Source organism: Andrena cerasifolii, chromosome 5 (assembly GCF_050908995.1).
Source record: "Andrena cerasifolii isolate SP2316 chromosome 5, iyAndCera1_principal, whole genome shotgun sequence".
NCBI classification, from domain to species: domain Eukaryota; kingdom Metazoa; phylum Arthropoda; class Insecta; order Hymenoptera; family Andrenidae; genus Andrena; species Andrena cerasifolii.
This window is the reverse complement of record NC_135122.1, coordinates 8,409,515-8,432,544: the sequence shown is the minus strand read 5'-3', so window position 1 is coordinate 8,432,544 and position 23,030 is coordinate 8,409,515. Positions and strand designations below refer to the sequence as shown.

The following is a 23,030-nucleotide window of genomic DNA, read 5'->3' as shown; positions in this document are numbered from 1 at the left end:
TTTGCGGTTATCGGTCCACTGCTATTCCGCTACCCCCGCAACTCCTTTCGTCCCTTACACCGTCATATATTTCGTTCTAACAAGTTTACGTTGTGTAGTACCTATGTCTTATTGAACTCGCCTAAGACTCGTCATGATTTACTACCCGCCTCAAATTCCTCCCTGACTGTTATAGAATTTAAATTATAGTAGGTTCGTGAAACATTGCGTCGATTTTTATAATCACCCCTTACTTCACTATGAAACTTCTAAGCACAAAAGTGGGACATAACGCACGTTACTACCAGTAACTGTCACTGAGAACCCATTAATTCTGTGTGCATCAAATTTTTTATTCTTAAATTTTTACAAGAATGACTTTTCCATTTTTGCTTAATTTTGTAGCATTAAGACAATTTTTCTACAGATCGAAATACCTATTTACATAACTGCTTACCACTTAATTTCGTAGCAGGTATAATTGTAGGTCAAGAGAACGTATAGAGAGATTATCTGCTTCTAATCAGAATTGTGGAGTTTTTTCTTTGGGTCTGATATTTTCTTATAAGCAATGGTAACAAAATTTCTGAAAAGGAGTTTATAGTAGTAGTGTTATTTGTATTTAAGTATGTACGCATTTTATTGGCTCCCCTTGGGGTTGCAAGAACTTCCGCGTCACAGTTTTTACCTACATCTACTTAAAATTACTCTTTACAGTTATTCTAAAAAGCTTAAAAATGCTAAAAAAAACTTATTTAGAATAAATTATTTGTATGAAAGTATCCGTAGAAAATTATATGGTTTAATGACGTACCCTGAACAAATCAGAGAAAGACATACTAGACTGATGAGAAACTTCTTCCTTCTATTTTGGGTTCAGTGAAATTCTTCCGGAAGACGTAAAAAAGATGGAAAAAATTATAATAATTTAAAACGTGAAATAATTATTTCAAAATTTCATGTATTTTTTAGCATCAGCCAAATTCGGTAATTACTTCAGCTTTAAAATTAAGTGTAGGTAGACTTTTATTGATTTTATTAAAACATATTTATACACAGTAACTCAACGAATTATATTACTTGTTATAAAAATATATTACTGCGTAACTTAGAGTAGAATTTCTTTTCCAATAAAGAGTCGAATATTTTCAACCAACAACTAGGTAATTTTATTTTATATTAATACGATTCAATAAACAGTTTCAGAATTTTTATATTTACTTGAAAATCTATTGTTGCGGGATATTCACGAGTAAATCATCGTGTATATGTGTGCATGTAACCATATCACGCAAGAAGGTGCGCTGCAACGACATGGACGTGTAAAGCCTCGGATTTTTTAGGATCACAATTCACTTGCGCTACTTTGTGGATTTACATCGTTGCCTTCATCTAAAGTTACTATCGCAAAACTTGACACAAATCTAGATTTATTACGCGCGGATGACCTCTCAGGAATTTCTGTCGTGCTTCGCAGCAACAGATGTCCAGTGTTTAAAGAGCTGCTTTCGGAAGTTTGCGCAAGTGCATTTTTCCACTTCGAAAGGTTCGTACATTGCAACAATTATTACACACCGGGCTACTATTAATTCATTAAAACAAATATCAATTTATGTTATCCTTGCCTTAAACGTTTATAATAATATTTATTCGACATTTACAAAATATAGTTTATGTGGAAACAAAAAGTTTCCTTTTCCTCTTGCTTTTAAGAAAAATAGTATTTCAATCTTATGGAGTTGTTGCTGCTTTTATATTTAAATCATACTATTCGAAATCCCCTAGAAGCTTCGTGATCTAGTAATAAATTCCTTGTGCAATCTAACGACACTTTTCCCCTTTCTTTTACTAGTTACATTTATGGGGAACTAGAAAGGTAGTTGGTATTACCAGTTTGACTGAGGAATTTGGTGGATTAAACGAACTGATATAACAATTATGTACAGTGCTGCAATGTGATTTCGATGTTATTGGAGTATACTTGCAATGTTTAATTTAGAAACAAGCATCAAACCGTAAAGAAATGCCATGACAATCCTTCAAATATTCATCGCCTACTCATCTAACGGAATATAAAATAATTATACCTGAATGAAAGTGTGACGGAGATGCGGTACTTAACCTTATAATTTCTAAAGGTTATGTTGTGAAGTAGACAATTCTCTGCTGAGTTGACACACTTTTAAACAAATATATTCTTACAACAAACCAACGAAAATGGCGTATTTAACGAGAAAAGAAATAGATGAGATGAAACCGCAAATCGAAAAAGCGGTTCATAAATTTCTCGGTTTTGGGGAACCTGCTATCGTTACCACGGCTGTCAATTGTATCACTTCTGGCTACGATAAACGCAAAACCGCAGGTTAGTAGTAGTCTCCACAATATTACTCGATTAATTAAGATTCTCGAAAATAATGATTTACGAATGTGAATATTTTAGAATTTACTAGCTCACAATCGCTCGTGTATATTGACAACAAACCAAAAGTGTTGTAACTGTATTTGCGCGCTACCTTTTAACAAAAACTAATTTCTATATAGCTTATTATAAATTACAGAAATTTATGATTGATTTAGGAAATCAGATTAGTAATAAACAATGTATTTATTAATATATGCACTATATTATATGCATTTATCAAAAATGCACATACAATTAATATGTTGTTGCGTATAATTTATTGACTCAATGACACAATTAATGCATTTGATTTTATAGACAAGCTATCCGCTTTATTGGAAGATAAAAAAGCTTCAAAATTAACTGAGAAGATATTCGCGATATACGACGATGCCAAAGCTGCACAGAAAAGTAAAAAACGAAACCATGTGGATGATAAAGATAAGGATAAAGATGCGAAGAAGCCTAGGTTTAGAGATGACGAAGTGAAAAATGAGAAGACGACGGAAGCGCAACTGTCCGCGGATAAGGTATTGAATTTGGATGCGTAAATGTCTGTCGGTATAAAAATATTACTCTGCTAATTTTCATACTAATTGCCTTTGCATAGATACGGCAAATGATGGCTAACGCCCAAAGAGAAATCGAAGAGAGGAAGAGGGCATTAAAAGCCATAAAGCAGGAAGAGGTGCCATCGGTGAAGCCATTACTCAAAGTACGAGACCAGTTGCCGTCAGTAGGAAGCATGTACAACCAGGGTTTATTAAGTAAAACCGATTCTGACAAAGCACGAAAGATCGCTGCTCTACAAGCTCAAATTAGAAGTAAGCTGAGCTCGGGGCTACTTGGCAATGTCAGCGTTCCCGACAAACCAACTCCGTTAATCTTGGATGAGTCGGGAAGAACAGTAGATATAACGGGCAAGGAAGTACAGCTCACCCAAGTGGTGCCGACATTGAAAGCTAATATCCGAGCAAAGAAACGGGAAGAGTTCAAAGCGCAATTGCAGGAATCCAAAGGCCCCGAAGAAATTCAGGATACACACTTTTTCGATACCAGAATAGGTGTGAAGCCAGCAGTGCGTGGTAAACGTACATTGAAGTTCCACGAACCAGGAAAGTTCCAGCAGTTGGCTGAAAGAATTCGTATGAAGGCTCAGCTAGAAAAATTGCAAAATGAAATTAGTCAAATTGCTAGGAAAACTGGTATCAGTTCAGCAACTAAACTGGCGCTTATAGCACCTAAAACCGAAGCGCTCAGCGAAGATGTGCCTAACGTAGAATGGTGGGATTCTGTAATATTCACAGGTGGATATCCAAATGAAGATGAGCAAACAGCGATTAAGAATTCTACGATCACCAATTTAGTAGAGCATCCCACACAAATGCGACCACCGAGTATGTATTTTTGGATAAACAGTCGAGTTAAACTGATACACTGATTCGCGGTTAATTACTTCTATTTTTATTATTTCAGCTGATCCATTAAAACCGATCTATATGCCAGTATTTCTAACGAAGAAGGAACGTAAGAAATTGCGCCGACAAAATAGACGAGAAGCGTGGAAAGAAGAACAAGAAAAAATTCGGTTAGGTCTTGAACCGCCGCCAGAACCAAAATTGCGGATTTCAAATCTGATGCGAGTATTAGGAACGGAGGCCGTACAGGACCCTACAAAAATAGAAGCACACGTTCGGCAACAAATGGCTAAAAGATTAAAGGCACACGAGGATGCCAATGCAGCTCGAAGACTCACTGCCGATCAACGGCGCGAAAAGAAGGCAAGGAAACTTAAGGAGGATACTACGCTCGGTGTACATGTAGCTGTTTACAGGTAATCTGAACGAGAGATATAGATAGTACGCGCTATCTTGGAAACTAAAACTATACAAGGTTTAATTAATATTTACAGAATACGCGATCTTCTAAATAACGCTTCGAAGAAGTTTAAAGTGGAAACGAATGCGAAACAGCTTTATCTCACCGGCTGTGTAATGCTTTTCCGAGACTGCAACGTGGTTGTGGTGGAAGGGGGAGCAAAGCAATTAAGTAAATATAAACGGTTAATGATGCATCGTATCAAATGGGAAGAAGACATTATAAAAGATAACGATGGTAACGATGTACCGAATAAGTGTGTCCCGGTGTGGGAAGGTACTAGTAAACAGCGTCACTTTGGTGAAATCAAGTTTAAAGTTTGCCCGATCGAGAAAATGGCTCGGGAGCACTTTAAAAAGCACCAAGTCGAACACTATTGGGATTTAGCTTACAGCGGGGCTGTTCTTGACAACACAGACGACGTTCGTTCTTAGAACCGAGCGTGTTGGTTTAAGTAAGCAATACATATTAACAGGCTAATGCGAACGCGATCATAGGTAAACTTCAATACAATTTAAACAAGCGATTGCTATGAGAACAAGAGGATAATGGAACGATCAAAAATGTATACAATGGCACGTGGAGCGAAAATAAAAGTGCTCAAGGCCTCTAATGACACATAATTCTTTTTTTTCTTTTTTTTTAAAGTAGTTATAGAAACCCTCAATCCATGGCGTAAAGTTGAGATTTCGAAATCACTTACGACTTACGGATCATATAAAAGCGTAACTATAAGATATGTCGTGTAAGTATCAGTACCCAATTGAACATCACAGTTTCTATAAATCATCAAATAAATTTTCTTTATCGAAAGCTTTAATTCCAGGTTCGATTTCTTAAAACATTTCTTCGTATCGTCAGAATTACAAGAGATTATTAGACGCCCTGTTACTGATGGTTCACCTCGCACATACGTACTTTCATCACATTTATATCCCTCGCATTCAAATATTTCTAACAGGAGAAAAGACTGCGTGGGACACGAGGTGTGATCCCGTTGCCTAGATTTCAGTCACTCGCAGAACCATTACCGTCGTCCTTTTAACTCAGAAGCGTTTACCGTCGCGCGAACAACCGCCCGGCGAAAACGTTTCGTCATTTTCTAAGGCGATCTCTCCGATCAGCCTCGCGACACGTAATACCCTTTCGCGGGTTCCCGTCGCGAGATCGTGGGCGTGCAAAGTGCGCGTGGCCGCGTGGTTAATCATTCGCGGTGTCGTCCCTAAGAATTTTAATCCATGGTCGACATTACGGCTTCAGCCCGTGAGTGTCAATTAGCATACCGCGGCTATAAAGAGGAACACGCGGTGTGCGTACACAGAGCCGCGCTATGTATACGATAGAAGAGTGTGAATGCACTTTGGAGCCTTGAAACTGCACGTCCAACCGCGACTACGGGCAACGTAGCCTATGAAAGGTGAACCTTGGTCTCGTTCATAATACCAATCCGACTGCAGGAGCAACGATGCACTTTTACCCGTGCCTCTAAGTAAGCGTTACACACCGGCGCGCCGCGCATTGTTGACACCCTACACCGTATTACAGTGATCCTTAGCGGGGCCCCACTCTTTAAACCGGCCGAACGGACTCGGGCATTACTTTCGTTCGAGGATCGGGCCTCAGTTCAGGTTTGCCGCTTCGTGCTCTTGCGCATACCCGCCGCGACTCTTGCGAAATTTCAACCAGGCAAATGAATTCTATCGTGCGTTGATGTTGGACTGATCGTTATCGTACGGGGACACGCGTAATGGTCTTTGGGAAAATGTCGATGTGCGTGAAACGAAGACCGCCGAACGGTGTCTTCGGCCTCCTGTCGCGGTGAGTGTTCCCGTTATCACTTTTGCGGGGTGACCCGACACCGCGGGCCCTTATCGGAACGCGGTGGCCATTGCGAAATTTCCTGGTATTCCTTAGGGGATCGTCGAGCAGTTTGTGATTCGAACGATGGGCTCCACTTGTATTTTCAAAGCGAGTAAAAGTGCGAACGTTAAGGTTCGGGGAAGAGAGCTTACCGTACAATTGAAAGTAAAGTATTTTAGAGTATACAGAAGGGGAAGTAAGTTTTAAAAGGGTGACTGCTGTAGTCGGTTACTGTTGTCAGAGTTGAGCGTTATTCGAATAGTTTTTAAAGAAAAGATTCGGATAAATTCTTTTGGAGCTTCAGTATAAAATGTAATGTATTCGTCCTAAAAACAGTATAAATGCTAATACGAATGAGAATAAAGACGTATTCGTTGCTAACGAGTGAATTCAGGTTCGGCTAATTTATTCGTTATCTTCGAATGCATCTTTGTATCGACCAGTTCTGTTATTAGGAGATGCTGCTAATCAAGAGTGCATTGTCTATATTACTTTGGAATAAATAAGTAATAGAAAAGTTCATGAAATACAAACATATTTGCATAAAACAAGACTCTATGCACCGGCCCATTTTTATTGCGAATTGCAGACCTTTTTTTTAAAAAATATCACAAATATATGTTTTCACGACTTATACTTTTCATGTTATTTTAATATTTAGCGAAAAGTGGACAGCTTCACAAGGAATATAGTGTGAAAGAAAAATCACATGTTCGTACTTATTTTCATTATGGAAGGATATGAAATGATTAAATTTTCTCGAGATATCGCGAACCCTTTTCGAATAATTCCTCGAATGTTGCTCTTTCTTCCATTTAACGATATAGCAATCTCTGTTCTGGATGTCCAGCAGATTAACTATTGTAAATACTTTCACTAAGGAGAATTGTAAATATACGTAGGAAAAAGCGTGTATTTTATATATAATGTATTATAAAACAAATTTATTGACATTGTTCGCTGTATTGGGCAACTGAGAATTATAAACCTTATGTTGTTTGATAAATTAAGGCTTTTCTTTGTCGAGTGTTTCTCACACTGTACCGCCAAATAATGTCTACTGAAAGTCTGTATTAAAAGACATATTTTCTTCTGAAAATGGTATTCCTAATCCTATTTCGAATTCTGTATTACGCGTATTTCTATATTGAAATTACCAGTCCAAATAATAGTATAGTTGCACTTTCAAATAATACATATGTGTATACGTCATGAGTATTAAAAAAAGCGTCAAATTAATAATAAAATAAGAACTCGGTAATTTTACAGCAGACGCTATTAACTAAATCAAAAGAAAATAATTACGCATCACGTGAATTTTCTTCTTGGTCAAGTTGAATAATTACTTTTTTTTGCATTAAATGTAAATAAAAGCATATAATATTTTGTGAAAAATTTTGCGATATAAGAAATTGGATTAATAAATAATATAATAATATTTATATAATTATTGAAAACAATTGCAAAAGTAATTGCGAATGCAGTTACGCGTAAATCGTTTGAGAAATAAGATTTAAACACTTGAAAATATGAATCTTCATTTTTGCTAACGTCAAATGTTTTGATAGAATTTACCTAATATAGTACCTATACATGTGTAAAGATTCACGACTGGTATTTTCAACATATTCGCTTGGGAGATGCAGCGCTGGTTTAAAAAAAGATAGAAGAAAATAGAAATCGTGAGCTATAAAACAGTCGCATGTGAAAAGTTGGTAAGACTTGAAAATTGTATAATTTAACGAAACCTTCTGCAAATACAACGAGCTAGCAATTTTATAATTTTTTATTCAGAGCATATGGTAATTACAGCGATATGAAAGGCTAATGTAATTGCAACACATTTCACAAAGAAAAGGCAAATAGGATTCGCGGTACTTTATTACTTTTATGCTCCACGTCCTTGGAAATTTAATGTCAAAAGGAATTAACGATTTTAAAAAATGTCTTCGCTAAAAGTGGGCCTCGTTACCAAGCAATGCTTTCCATCAATTTATACAAGCGCTAATCATGGGAGCAGAGAAGATTACGTAAGGAAATCACAAAAGAACCAGGAAGGAGCTTAAATGTCAGACAGCGAGCCTTCTTCGATCTTCTCTTTAAGGTCGCATGAATTCGTTCCGTTCGTACCTATGCCGCGGTGGTGGGAGCCGAAAAAGAGGCTAACTATTAGTCGAGAGTTTTGCCTTCGGGATATAGGTGAATCGATGAATGAATTTAACGCGATAAGCGGAACAATAGCATGGACGGAATGAGACGAAATGCCATCTCCTAGACAAGGTCTCTCGAAGAGTTCATTGCGATTCTCGCGATAAACGTTGAAACGAGTCACGCGACGCGTTCAGCATCGGTGGGCCCATTTTTCTCGCCATATAACAAGCAGGCTAATTTATCGAGAAATCAAGCGACCCACTCGATGCCCGTGGCTCTATTGCGCGGAAAGGCGGCTTAGTTTCGTCGTGCATCCCGTTTCGTTCGCAATGCGGATATAGGAACGGCGAGAATTCGCAGCCGAAACGCGCCCAACCCTACAATTGTGTTTTTAATGGTTGATCCTATCGCGTCATTGTCAAGTTAGGTAATAAGACAACCATTGAATTTACATGGTGATTATTAGGTAACGTCAAGGCGTACTACTGTATGATAGAAGTTACAGACAATTTCTCACGAGTTCACCCAGTGCAAGGCGTAACATTACCTACCATGGAGACTTCAACTCCTTGCACGTTCTCACGATGTTAATGCTCAAGGGTTCCATGCTAGCTACCATATGGTTCTTCTGGATAATTAGCTATCTTTCATTCTCTACAAAATTACCTCTCGCAACGTCCAGGGAAGTTTCCTCGGAAAATTAAAGTAACACTGCGTAAACCTAAATGGTAATGCGAAGTGTTGCTTTCTAGAGGCATTACAGTTATTCAAGATACAAAATCGATGGTCTATGGTTGGCCATATTTTTGTTGTAGTCACTTTAAGTTCCAAAAGAAACACTTGTTCTTTGAGATGTAAATACCTTTTTTTAGATCAAAATTTAGTAAGCATGCTGCGTTAAGGTCCTTGATGCATGTACATCGAATCTTGTTAGCAACGTAGGCGTAATAAATGATAGCTATGAGATGTCTCCATAAAGAAACTTCAGAGGCCTTAAATCAGGAGAAGATGCAGACAGAGCCTCCTCTATCAAACCATCGACCGATGTAATTATGATTAAGGAGCTCTCGAGTGGTGAGATTAAAACGCAATTCTTTGCCACGAACAAAAAGTGTTTACATCCCAGTAAGAAAGCGTTTCGTGACCTAGATTTCTATGACCTTTTCTCATTCTTAGAGGGAACAGATTGCGTTTCTAAAGTTTGGTGCCTTAGTTTCTAACAATTCAAACTCCACTTTATTTCTGATAAACGCATGTTAAAATTGAAGCAAGACGTTAGGACAAATAAATAAATGAAAAGACAAGGCAAACTCGAAGTTGCTAAACTTTCTTATGATTCAGTTTCAACATCCTTCTGTTCCCACGATATTGACGCCATTGTATGGCTACATTAGTTTCAACTTTATTACAGATAATTGACGAATCCCCAGTTCTCACGAGATTGCTCTTCGAAGAGCTGAAATTGCCCCGAGACACTTCTTAGGTACTTGCTCTTAAGCAAGTCCTTTCCATTCTCATAGAGTTATTCTTTAAAGGTCTTGCCATTGCTGTTCCTTCACATGAACCAACGCAGACTTTTCAGTAGTCCAGTGGCGGATTTAAGAAAAAGGCCCAGGTGGCAAACTCTCTGAAGGGCCCATTTTTCGGGAAAATGAAGAGGTAGGTTAGTAAAAACGGCCTCAGTGTAATAGTACAGAGAAAAATATAGTTTGGATAAAATCATATTTTTCTTTAAGAATAGGGCCCTGGGGTGGGGCCTTCTGGGCTGGGGCCCAGGCGGCAACTGCCCACCGGCCGCCCTGTTAAATCCGCCACTGCAGTAGTCTCTTCCATTGATATTCCTTTTGTGTACGATGAAGTTTACGTTTCCTACCCTTAGATTCCGATTCGCAGATTCCTCGCCTTGCTCGTACTCGTCGAGAGTACGACCTTGCCGTCAAACATGTTACGGGATCTGAGTAGGCGGACCAACATTTCGATGGAGAAATACCACGAAGCGGAGCGGGCGATCCTGAACTCGCGCACGCATTTAAGTTACGGCTCCCCGTCGTGGTTTCTCGGCGCGTCCCACGAGATGACCGAGCACGCTCAAAATCTGTCGAGGAAAGCTCTACGGATCGAGACGATGGCCATGATGTTGGTGGAGGCTCTGAACATGACGTCCAAAGAGGCGTCCTCCGTGTTACCTTCCGTGGCCGCTATTAATTGCCCCGATTCCTCCACCTTCCTGCAAATAATGGCCAGCTGCAAGGGCGTCGATCCTCGCTACAGGACGCACACAGGCAAGTGTAATAACGCCTTGCATCCAACCTGGGGCGCCGCTTTAGAAGCTTACACGAGACTGCTACCACCTGAATACATGGACGGCGTCTCTCTGCCGCGCACGGACTTGCCGAGCGCCAGAGACGTCTCTTCAAAAGTGCATTCCGGGGGATTGGATCTTAAGCATCCGTATCTGATGGCACTCACCGCACTGTTTGGCCAGTTTCTTGTTCATGATCTTGCGCACACACCCAAGATGGAACTGCCCGACGGTGGGAAATTGAAATGCTGCGACGTGGATTACGAGCATTTCCATCCGGAATGCTTCCCGATCCGGGCGGATAACGCTATCGGGTGCATGGAGTATTCGCGATCAGCGCCGCACCCAGGAAATTCGATACAGGTAATAGAGAGACAGGTACACGCGTAGAACGCAACATTCGTGGCGATTCGTAGGAAATTAGGGGGAGGAGGATTTGATCGTTGCATCAGTAACCCAATCTAGATCTTTTCTAAGGATAGCAGAATATTTCAATCCACTGGCGCACTCAGAGGGGGCCAAGGAGCCGCGGCACCCCCTCCCCCTCCAAAGAAGGGGTTTTGTAAAAAAAGAAAACTGAATTATACTCTTTAAATATATTTTTATAATTACCTAATGAATTTTACTGAATTAAAAATGCAAACTAGGCTTCCCCCAAGATTAAATCCTGAGTGCGCCGCTGTTTCGACTGGAATAACCTCAGTGGCCATTTTTTAATGCCCATCCTAACATCCTCTGTGAAATTTACAAAGAATTTCTAATTGTATGATCAACTTTGATTTCATTCGCCTGGAAATATTTAATAAGCTGTATGCGAAAAGAGTTTCTCGTTTTAGGGGTGCAAATTGGGTCCTCGGCAGCAGATCAACCAAGCATCGTCGTACTTAGACCTCTCTCCCGTTTATGGGAGTTCCGAGGACGTAGCGAAAGCTCTGCGATCCGGCAAGGGCGGTTTGCTTAATACGCAGAGGAAGAACTTGCCTATGCCCTCGCCTAAGCACGAAAGTTGCAGGAGCGCGAACAAAGCTTTCCCGTGTTTTCTTAGCGGGGACTCGCGGGTAAACGAGAACCCTGGTCTGACTCTAATGTACGTACTTTTTCTACGGGAACATAACCGAGTTGCAACAGAGCTGGGACAACTGAATCCTCACTGGGGCGACCAGCGGCTCTACCAGGAAGCAAGAAGGATCGTTATCGCGGAAATGGAGCATATAACTTATAACGAGTTTCTGCCCGTTGTTCTCGGCGAAACAACTCTCAACAAGTACGTGTACTCCTTTCCGCGTCATAATTCATTTAACAGATTAACAAGTTGCATCCGTTCGTGAATCAGACGGCAGCAAGTTTTAATTCGATGTATCCTCATCGACAATGCATTGGTATATTAATGTGCTTCTTGTTTTCGAGCTACAAGCACAGTTTTACAGAAATATTACTCGTTTTGAGGATAACACTAAACACTGTGTAACATAATGGTAGTATGTCTTAAAAGACTTCCAAATTAAATGTATAATACTTGTATGTCGAAATGCAGTTTAAAATATTTAAATATCGGTATAAGCGCGAGAATTTACGTCATAAATTCTACTATTTTCTAGCCACGCACACGTGTACTTAGTGAATTTCAAAATCGATTTTCTCGGAAACCAAGCTTCGTACTAAAACACTTTATTCCGCACGTTTGATTGACCTTTGCACGAGGAATCATCCCCCTACCATCATTTCGGGCGCAATCTGTATACAGTAGCGGACAAAAAAGTTACCACTCTGCCTCTATTACTTTTTATCATCAACTCAAAACCGCAGCCTGTGTCCAATATAAATATTCCGTTCAGTTAAAGTTGAATTTATTTAATTAACAAATAAAAACTGTACGTAACAGTAAACCAGACCACACACTTTTAAAACCAACAAAAACTTACCACTTTGGAAATGTAATAAAAAAATCTAATATTTTGTGGGAGCACTCTTTGCTTCTAAGACGGCCTAAAAAGTTACCAGAAGTGGTAACTCCTTCGTCGGCCCTAAAAATGTGCTGTTCAGTTCAATGCCGTATAAAACTTTTGTTCGTTAGTTAAATAAACTCACCTTTAACTGGGTTCTATACAGCTTTCAATTCCCCACCAGAATATGTAGGTATAGTAAACACATACCGCAGTTCCAAGTTGATGTTAAAAAATAACAAAAATAAAACAATACGAGAAAATGGTAACTTTTTTGTCCACTGCTGTATGCGTAATGTACAAGTAACTAAATACGCATTATATGATAATTATTGCCCTCGTACTTAAAGGTATCAGTTACGCTTAACTCATCGTGGTTACTTCCGGGGCTACGATACCCGAACGGATGCGACGCTTTCGAATTCTGTTGCGTCCGCTGGACTCTTCTTCGTTGCTGCGCTGACCCCAAAAACCCTCGACCTAGTTGACTCGCGATCGGCGTTAAAATCCGGAGAAAGGTCCTTACTATCGGCCTTCTATGCTCCGCAAGAGTTTTATGAAGCTGGTGCTATTGATCGGCTAATCGTCGGTGCTACAGGTCAGTTGAAATTACTTGCAAACAGAGTTTCGGCGAGGAACATTCTTGAACACGCACGCACACGTACGTACCTGTGTTTCGTAAGATCAAATACATTACTAGGCACGTGACGGCTGGTAATCATTTATTTCTGCAGACGTCCGTTTCGTAAGATCAATTGCAGTTTTATTAAATATAAATTGTACGCTGCAAATTGCCGCGGGCTTTATTGTGGCGTTAAATCAAACCTCATTAAAGGGGAAAAGTGTCTGCTGATTGTGAGTAATTATTAAGCGTCAGAACGTTACGTAGGGGTCATCGAGCTACTGTTAAGCTCCCTTACCGATCACTCAGCTGTAGCTTCTAGGTGTTAAAGAGTTCATAGAGTTCCATATTTTAAAGGAGTTTATGTTAATATTCTAATTCACGATAATTGTTTGCGAATAGTAATTTTTTAAGCCATAACTTTTTAAGCCATAAATACATAACACCACGATCTATCAATACGTTCCATGAGAACTTGGTTTTAATGGCGATCTAGGATGCAAGATTTAATTTCCGCAACAGCGGGACATTCTAGGAACCCTTTGCCGCCGGGATTGAACGAAATCCTTTTGGAAAGATACTTCCACGATGGAAAAAGCAACGATGCCGCCGTGGATTACGCCTCGCAAATCATACAACAAGGAAGAGATCACGGTCTACCGTCTTACGTTAGATGGCGATCATTTTGTGATTCATCGGACGTTAAGGATTTTGAAAGCCTTCGAGGAGCAATGGCCAAAGAAACCATAGAAAGACTTCGGACAGTTTATAAGTAAGAGTAAATTTACGATAGTACAATAGCAATCATAGATAATCATATAGGTACTAATATTTAATAAAATATATTTTGGAGAGAATTTTGTAATAACAATACTTCAACAAATTCTTAAATCGAAACGTATAAATATGTTGAGGAACATTAACAAGAGAAGATGCCCAACCCGGAAATTCAAAAAATTATGAAATTTTGGGGATATGTAGAAGATACATATATAGGTATGTACCTACTCCGCAATTTCGGAGGTAAAATTGACCCCTGAAAATCCGACTATTTTCCGATTTTGTATTAAAACTCGGGTATCACTTATACCGAATAATAGTCCTGATTAAAAGAAGTAACTTTTGTCTGAAAACTTTTTTTCGATCTCTCTAGTCGAATTTCCAGGGACCAATTTCACCCCCTTAGACTGAATTTGAGTAGCAAAAAAAATTGCGTAATACATGCGCCTATATATCCACTACATATTCCCAAGGTTTCATGATTTTTTTTTTAATTTTGCGAGCTGTGGATCTTCCCTTATAAGTAGCATTTAAAAGTTGTAGTGAAATGCAACTGAATACTATTTAAAAATTTTTAGAAGGTATTGACAGTCGAACTGTGCTCGTGTCTTCTTTTGATACTGCATTTCGAAATATTTATATAAACAGGGCCGTTCCTGGCGGGGGTGCAGAAGGTGTCCTCGCACCTGGGCGGCCAAAATTTTGATTAATAAGAATAATAACCGAAACTCTTTTGCATGATAACTGTTTAAAATTATGTATGTATTAGATATAAAAGTAAACGCTGCATATTAAATTCTTAATTAAAGAATTTTGAATTAATAAGGGCGGCAATATTGTTTTTGCACCTGAGAGGCCATAACCCAGGAACGGCCCTGTATATAAATTTTATTACCTATGAATTCTTACAATATTGTAACGTTCATATATCAACAATAGTAAAGTAAATTTTAATATAAAAAACAGGAAGGATACCTATACTTTTTATCGCGAAATATTTATAATTGTCGTTCATAATATATAAACTATTTAATATGCTGTTTAATGAACTGTTTACCATGCAGAAGTGTGGAGCACATAGATTTAGTAACAGGAGCACTTTCGGAAGCGCCTATATCCGATTCTGTCCTGGGACCAACATTCCTTTGTTTATTAGGCCGTACCTTTCGAAATATTCGTTTCGGTAAGCGAGCTTTACTCGATTATACATAAAATCTAATTTCAGAATTATGCAGTACGATGATTAATTTAATATTATCAGTTATATGGGTTATAATCGGTTATATATATTCGTACAGGCGACAGATATTGGTACGAGGTTGCAAACAGTCCAGGTTCGTTTGCTTTAAATCAGTTGGAAGAAATTAGAAAAGTTACAATGGCACAAATCTTGTGTTACAATGGCGACAGACTAAATTGGATGCAACCCAGAGCATTTCTTTTAAAAGATCGTTTCCTGTGAGTCCGTTATTTAAATTCAAGGAAAATTGAAATAATAATTTTTTATAATTTTTTTCTCATTTCGTACTAGATGAAAGACATAATCAATCGTTTAAATTTTCAGGAATGATATGACAAATTGTACAATACACACAAGTGGGTCACCAAATCTCCTAGCTTGGAAAGAGAAGAACGTTTCGTAATTTTTATACGCTTCAAACGCGATATGTCCTTTAACTGTACATAACAAGCGTTATTTCTAACTGTTGTTATTATTATAATTGAAAACTCAAGTGTCGATCAACTGCACTGTTCCTTACCATAAAGAAATTAAATTCTACACTATTTTTAAGACTTAATATTGTAAAGTGAGTATCGTTACTTCCTTTTTCTCTAAACCATAACTAATTATTCGTTTATTTGCATTACTAAATTGCAGTGCTAAATAACAACACTTATTTAATAGCGAATAAATTACTAATATTAAGTATTACAATGAAATTTAGCAGAGTATTTGTAAGTGAAATTATAAGTAACCTCTACTATTGATTACTACAAAACGATGTTTGAGATTTAAGAAAAATATGTATCTTTCCTATGCTTTATTACATTTAACATATTTCGCATGTTTGAAATATGTGTAATAATTATTTTTTACATCTCAAACTGATTTACAATTTTCCAATTTTTTGTTGAAAATAAATCTTATTGAGTCTTTTTATTTTATTGTGGTTTCATAATTAAATTCCTTTATTGGGTTTAAAATTAAGTTAAACCCAGATAGCACACAGACGTCTTAAAGACATCCATCACAGATTTTCAAGACGTCCTAAATACGTCCATAAGAAATCTTAAAAACATGTTACTTGACGGTGCACTCGATTACCTTCAGCGCTATAGTTTCCAATAACTTTTATATTGGTATCACCGTAGAAATTAAAAAATATTAACTAAATATCTTTGATACAAGTTTATAATTTAAAAAAAGTGGAAATTGAATTATAGTAATCTCTGTAGAATGATCTGTTTTCCGTATTTCGTCATATTTTCGACAGTACGCCAAATAAACAATTATCTCACGATTAAAAACGCCGACTTAACTATAATATAGCTATTATCTAGATTTTAGTTCACCCCGTTTATTCAGGAATAACATAGCAACACTATTGGGTGTTGCATCATATTGCATTTTAAATTCCGGAAGTTTCAAGATGTAATGCCTTACCGTACAATTCTAATCGTTGAATGACTATTGTTCCCATCATTTTCACAGCAAAGTTATGACGTTTATTACGTTACATTACGATAGTATGTTGACCAAATTCCCATATAAAACATTTCTTTATTTTTTTTAAAAACTTCTGTTACTTCTAAAACACGTTTCATCAACGATAGCAATGCATATTCTACAGTAGAACATTCGGGATAATTCTCGAGTCAGGAGAGGCAGGATGGCCGTGCAATACGTTGATTGGTCAATCCATTGAGAACCGAGCTGTTATTGGCGAAGCGTGGTTACGTATGCGGCACACCGAGTGGAAATACTCTTAAATGCGCGCGTGGAGTGCGCATCAGAGGCCTCTGTGAAGGTTGCATCACTACACGTGAAGTTGGGGTATCCGCGTCTATTCTCAACTTTTTGGTAAAATTGAACGATATAACGCGTAGAAATCAAAATGTTGACCGCCGCAAAGTTATTCACACGGAACTGCAGCAATGTCACCTGCGACATCGCTAGGAGGCAACAATTCAGCACAATTCTTAAAAACGTAAGTTCCGATGGCGATTCACGATGCACCGTCCGGAATACCTATCCCCGTTGAACGTTTCTCATCCTTCTTATTCCGTTAAATATCGACTCTAATTCATCACGTAGCATCATATTAAATCTGTAATCACATATCGTTTACGTTCTTCTCGTGTTTAACGTAATTGAACCACGCTCCTTTTTTCTTAATGCCGACCGCATCGCTGATCTCGTAGCCGGCACGTGATCTGTTGCTTAATTTATTTTCTGCTAAAGAATACTACTGTTCGCGGAAAAGTGGAGCTACATCAGTACACGTAACGTTAACATTTGTCGCGCGTTGATTGTAATAAATATTCACTCGAAATGTATATATTGTATTTTAATATATGTTACAACATGTAAGTGGATTAAGATAAATATACACTCTTATTAATAGAAAGTTACGTTCTAATTTATATCGATGTTCATATTCATAATGACAGTATTTAAATATTTCACAGGTTGCGGCACCGGCCTATATCACGCCCCAACGAACCACGGATTTACATCAATACCGATACAAGTAAATTAAACATCCTCCACTTAGAATAATCCAATGTTCATTTCTCGCTTAATACATTAACGATGTAGCGATTAAAATTAAAAAAATATCAATTACAGTTTTCAAGGATACTAATAAAATTTCCGAATTTATTTATGTAGATCCGAAGGAGTAAAGGGTGCAGTTATTGGTATTGATCTCGGTACGACATTTTCGTGCGTAGCAGTCATGGAAGGGAAACAGCCTAAGGTGATAGAAAATGCTGAGGGTTCTCGAACGACTCCATCTTATGTGGCATTCACAAAAGGTTAAAACATATATTCCTTTATGATTTTTTATGTTTCGCTACTATACTCTAAACCATAAGAGAACAGACTCACCTGGCGACCAGTTTTACTTTCGTCAGGCATTAGCTCTGTTTCCGCTGCGTACTCGGCACAACCAATCGCAGCCGAGACAATGGGGACAAGCTGCACGGAAGAGATTCGTTCTCACGTGGAATAGGGTATAGGAAACATGGTTGCGTGACTCGAAAGATTATGTTATTCAATGGCTGAAGCTAATTTTAATAACTGGAGAAATACTTGTACATTCATGCTCCATCTAGTATAAGATATACACGTAACTCTCCTCGCTCCACCTAATTCCGTCTCTGCCTCTCCCGACATCAGTAGATGTAACAGTTTCGGCCAATAACAGAAACATGTTACCTCAATTGGTTTAACTTATCAAAACCTGCCAATCAGTGAAATAGCAAAACAAACGACACTTCGACACGTAGCCGCCCGATCGCTCCGATCGGTGTAGTCGGAACAAAAAACACGTCGATCGGTGTAGTAGGCAGTCAACATGTTAATGGGTAAAAATCCCACACTACCCTGGCGCCCCTGGGGGATTCCCCTCTGAAGGAGTCGAGGTGCCTTTTGAAGATTTCTCCAAGTTAAAAAAAATTTATAAAGTGTTTTTTTTTTAACGTGGAGACATCTTCAAAAGGCACCCTAACGCCTCCAGAAGGGAATCTCCCGCGGGCGCCAAGGTAGTGTGGGACTTTTACCCACTAAAACCCTAAATTGTGCCAAGGCTTATCAAAATTGGTGTCTACCACATGGTGTCCTTCCCTTGTTAGTCGTGCAGTAAGATATTAGGAAGCAAGACTCAGGAACATATTTCATTGGTAATACTGTTCTGAAGTCTTCGTTTCAACCGCAACAGAATTAGGAGCTTATGAACTTTCAGACGGAGAACGCTTAGTTGGTATGCCAGCCAAGCGCCAAGCAGTTACAAATTCATCGAACACGTTTTATGCTACAAAACGATTAATTGGACGAAAATTCGAAGACCCCGAAGTAAAGAAAGATATGTACGTAGCATATATTTTTAATACATCGTTTTTGTGCAGTTACTAGTATTTTTAATTTCTAGGAAAACTGTTTCATATAAAATTGTACGAGCTTCTAATGGAGATGGATGGGTTCAAGGAGGCGATGGTAAAATGTACTCCCCTAGTCAAATTGGTGCATTCGTTCTCATGAAAATGAAGGAAACGGCTGAGGCATATTTAAGTACACCGGTGAAAAATGCTGTTATTACTGTTCCTGCGTATTTCAATGATTCGCAAAGGCAAGCTACGAAGGATGCTGGTCAAATCGCTGGCCTTAACGTACTTAGGGTAATCAACGAACCAACAGCAGCTGCTCTTGCGTATGGCATGGACAAAACGGAGGATAAAATGTAAGAATCACGAACACAGTAGGCACATAATTAAGACATGAATATCGATGATCACAGAATGATGCTATTATTTTTCGTCTCTTAGAAATGTTTTATTAAACATGCTGATACCATAACACTGACTAATTCGATGACACTGTTTTAATCCTGTGTACTAAAGGAATACGTACTATAAATATAATACTTCTTTTCAGCATCGCAGTGTACGATTTGGGTGGTGGTACTTTCGATATTTCCATTTTGGAAATTCAGAAAGGTGTCTTCGAAGTGAAGTCCACGAATGGAGATACCTTCTTAGGAGGAGAGGACTTCGACAATGCCTTAGTTAATTATCTCGCCACAGAATTTAAGAAAGACGTGCGTATCATAATTTCATCAAATAATTTTCACCGTTTACAATGAGAATTACGTATGACTTTTTAATATTTTTACAGCAAGGTCTCGACGTAGCTAAGGATGCGATGGCTATGCAACGGTTGAAAGAAGCAGCTGAAAAGGCGAAGATTGAATTGTCTAGTTCCCTCCAAACCGATATAAATTTGCCTTATTTAACTATGGACTCTAGTGGACCGAAACACTTGAATCTCAAGCTTTCGAGAAGTAAATTCGAGAGTCTTGTAGGCGATTTAATTAAACGTACTATTCAGCCATGTCAAAAGGCACTTTCGGATGCTGAAGTAGCGAAGTCTGATATCGGTGAAGTATTGTTGGTTGGTGGTATGACAAGGGTGCCCAAAGTTCAACAAACAGTGCAAGAAATTTTCGGTCGGCAACCCTCGAAGGCTGTGAACCCTGATGAAGCTGTCGCCGTTGGTGCTGCGGTTCAAGGAGGCGTACTTGCTGGAGATGTAACGGACGTACTTCTGTTGGATGTTACTCCACTATCGCTCGGTACGTAATTTTTCTCTACGTTATTCGATTGAAATAATATTCAGACAATGATGTCTGCAAACTAATCTTCTCTCTGATACAAATGAAGATATTATTTACTGAGTTATTACTATCGCGAGAAGCTTCAGCTTCTACAGCTATGTTCGTAGTATACATTGCAATGTAATGTTTCATTTTTCAGGCATTGAAACATTGGGCGGTGTCTTTACAAGATTAATTTCTAGAAACACAACTATTCCTACTAAGAAGAGCCAAGTATTCTCAACTGCAGCCGATGGCCAGACTCAAGTAGAAATTAAAGTTCACCAAGGCGAGCGAGAAATGGCTAATGACAACAAACTTTTGGGACAATTTACTCTTGTCGGAATTCCACCTGCGCCAAGAGGAGTACCACAAATAGAAGTCACATTCGATATTGACGCTAATGGCATCGTTCATGTATCTGCTAGGGATAAAGGAACCGGCAAGGAGCAACAAAGTATGTAAACGCTTAAAGTTAATTAAATTCTATTTTAACACGAGTTAACAAAACTGACCATCACTCATAAATTTTTATTTACAGTTGTTATTCAATCGAGCGGTGGGCTTAGTAAAGACGAAATTGAAAATATGGTGAAAAATGCTGAACAATATGCCAAGCAGGATAAGATCAAGAAAGACAGAGTTGAAGCTGTGAACCAAGCCGAAGGAATTATTCATGACACTGAGTCTAAGTTGGAAGAATTCAAAGCACAGTTGCCACAAGACGAAGTAAGATTCAGTAATCCGATGGCAATGGTATATCGATATTACACTTTTATTTGCTATGTTTACAATTTTATTTTATAGTGCGACAAGCTGAGAGAATTGGTCGGGAAAATGCGAGAAACTCTGGGCAAGAAAGACGATGTAGAACCAGAAGAGATTAAGAGGCAAACGAACGAATTGCAACAAGCGAGTCTTAAACTGTTCGAGATGGCGTACAAGAAGGTATGTAAATCTGATTATTAGTTTGAAAAATGTAAATGTTTAAAATTCTGTTATATTTTCTACAAAATTTAATTAATTATAGATGGCCGCGGAACGCGAAGGTCAGAGTCAGGGGGGTCAGAGTCAAGGTCAGAGTCAAAACCAAAGCCAACAGGAAGACGGGGCTGAAAAGAAGGAGGAGAAGAATTAATTACGTTTAGGTAATATGCATTGAGGCAAAACAAATTCATTGCACACAGCTGTAGGAGCACCAATCAATGCTTTGCATGCTCAAGAAAGACGCATCGTTATGTAACAAAACAAAATTTCAACATAAGTGGACGGTGTACTTTTAAAACGTTTATTTTTGAGCATGCATGATTGGAGATAGCAAATGTTGATTTAAATTTGAAGAGCGAACTATTAATGAAACTCTTTCAATCGACCGGTCATAACGTATAGTATTTCAAAAACGTACTAGTGTACCAGATTTAAACGCTTCGTTCATTTCAATTCGTACTAACGCATAATTGGAGAATATTAATCGTACAAAAGTGAGCTTTTCTAAGGAAGTGCTTTACATAGCATATACATATTTATTACGCACTCAATTAGAATCTTGTAAAAGGAGGTCAAATTGTAAATTCTGTACATAAACCTAATTGAATTTATGGTACGTCCTGGTAACAGTTTCTTTTATAGCTACGTGCAAAAAGTGTAAAAGTGTCATACTTTTTCGTCAGTTTTACATACTTGGCCTCACTATGAGAACAATCGTGAAAATTGGTACGTAGCTGGAAAAATCGTCACGGTTACGAGAGTTTGTAACCAGAATATTGTCGTAATACATCCAGTATGAGTGTGAGAGAATACAAGTACGAGAGAATGCGATGAATGTACGGCGCAAAACAAACTACTATAGGAAGTATGCGATATGTAGATTACGTTAGAAAATATTGTATTATGATGTAACCATATTATTAAAATTTTTTATTTGAACTTCTGAACTACAGAACATAATTTCAATATTTTCGTTGTGTTACTTAATAAATCCGTTCAAAGTAAGGTGTATTTTATATGTAAATATATATACATTCTAAACAAAAATCTGAGACTGCTTTATTATTAGTTTTATGCGTGAAACTAAAAAATTAAAAATAAGAGATGGCAAGAGTGTGCACAACTTTCAACTTTCGATTGTTTCTATTAGTGGAGATATTTACAGTACAGACATAGAATTCTATACCTCGTCTATATTCGTATAGACGGAGTTGTATGTATGGCAGTTGCCATTTAACTGAAGTACCTATGTACTATATATTCCTAAACGTTAAAGACCACTAATAACGCTATTCTCATGTTTAGCTTTAATCACAGACGGGCGCGAATTTGGGTAATATTTGCAGCCTAGGCCGGCAAATTTTTGGGAGCATCAAGTTTTGGAGGGCGAAAATTTTTGAGCGAAAGAAATTGGAAAAGGTATAAACATAGAAACTAGAGACAACTTTAAAAAACAATTCACTTTTGTTTCATTTAGGGAATTAACAATGACTCAGATGTGAGTTGCCATATTGACTTAATTCTGAAGTTATCTCGACTGCTTTAAATTAAAATATTTGACGATAGAAGGGCGGCCCGCGGCAGACGTTTGTTAGCCTAGGGGCGCCAAATCTCCAAACCCGTCCCTGATCACAGACGAGGCATAAGATAGACCTGACATCCAGTGTAAATGTTTCTAACACGGCTTAAGAGCTTTGGAGCCTCTTTACAATTGTCATGTCGCATGCAGCGTTATCGATTCATATTAGAA

At 38.2% G+C, this 23,030-nt stretch overlaps 3 protein-coding genes across 3 annotated transcripts; all 3 read left to right on the top strand.

The window, feature by feature from the left end:
- Window positions 1–1,875: 1,875 nt before the first annotated feature.
- Window positions 1,876–5,081, top strand: Prp3 (pre-mRNA processing factor 3). Its single transcript, XM_076813219.1, has 5 exons — window positions 1,876–2,344; window positions 2,702–2,913; window positions 2,994–3,780; window positions 3,860–4,217; window positions 4,296–5,081. The coding sequence occupies exons 1-5, from the start codon at window positions 2,197–2,199 to the stop codon at window positions 4,693–4,695; spliced, it is 1,905 nt and encodes a 634-aa protein (XP_076669334.1). The 5' UTR covers window positions 1,876–2,196; the 3' UTR covers window positions 4,696–5,081.
- On the top strand, window positions 4,890–16,179 carry LOC143369368 (peroxidasin). The gene is made up of 9 exons (XM_076813217.1): window positions 4,890–5,006; window positions 5,088–6,079; window positions 10,166–10,937; window positions 11,411–11,838; window positions 12,868–13,115; window positions 13,662–13,911; window positions 14,984–15,102; window positions 15,218–15,377; window positions 15,484–16,179. Exons 2-9 carry the CDS (start codon window positions 6,009–6,011, stop codon window positions 15,560–15,562), a joined length of 2,127 nt encoding a protein of 708 aa, XP_076669332.1. The 5' UTR covers window positions 4,890–5,006; window positions 5,088–6,008; the 3' UTR covers window positions 15,563–16,179.
- Window positions 16,180–16,913: 734 nt separating this feature from the next.
- Window positions 16,914–22,219, top strand: Hsc70-5 (Heat shock protein 70 cognate 5). Its single transcript, XM_076813218.1, has 11 exons — window positions 16,914–17,128; window positions 17,610–17,671; window positions 17,812–17,957; window positions 18,887–19,010; window positions 19,073–19,381; window positions 19,576–19,738; window positions 19,816–20,272; window positions 20,454–20,750; window positions 20,835–21,022; window positions 21,101–21,241; window positions 21,324–22,219. Exons 1-11 carry the CDS (start codon window positions 17,036–17,038, stop codon window positions 21,429–21,431), a joined length of 2,088 nt encoding a protein of 695 aa, XP_076669333.1. The 5' UTR covers window positions 16,914–17,035; the 3' UTR covers window positions 21,432–22,219.
- The last annotated feature ends 811 nt before the right edge of the window (window positions 22,220–23,030 follow it).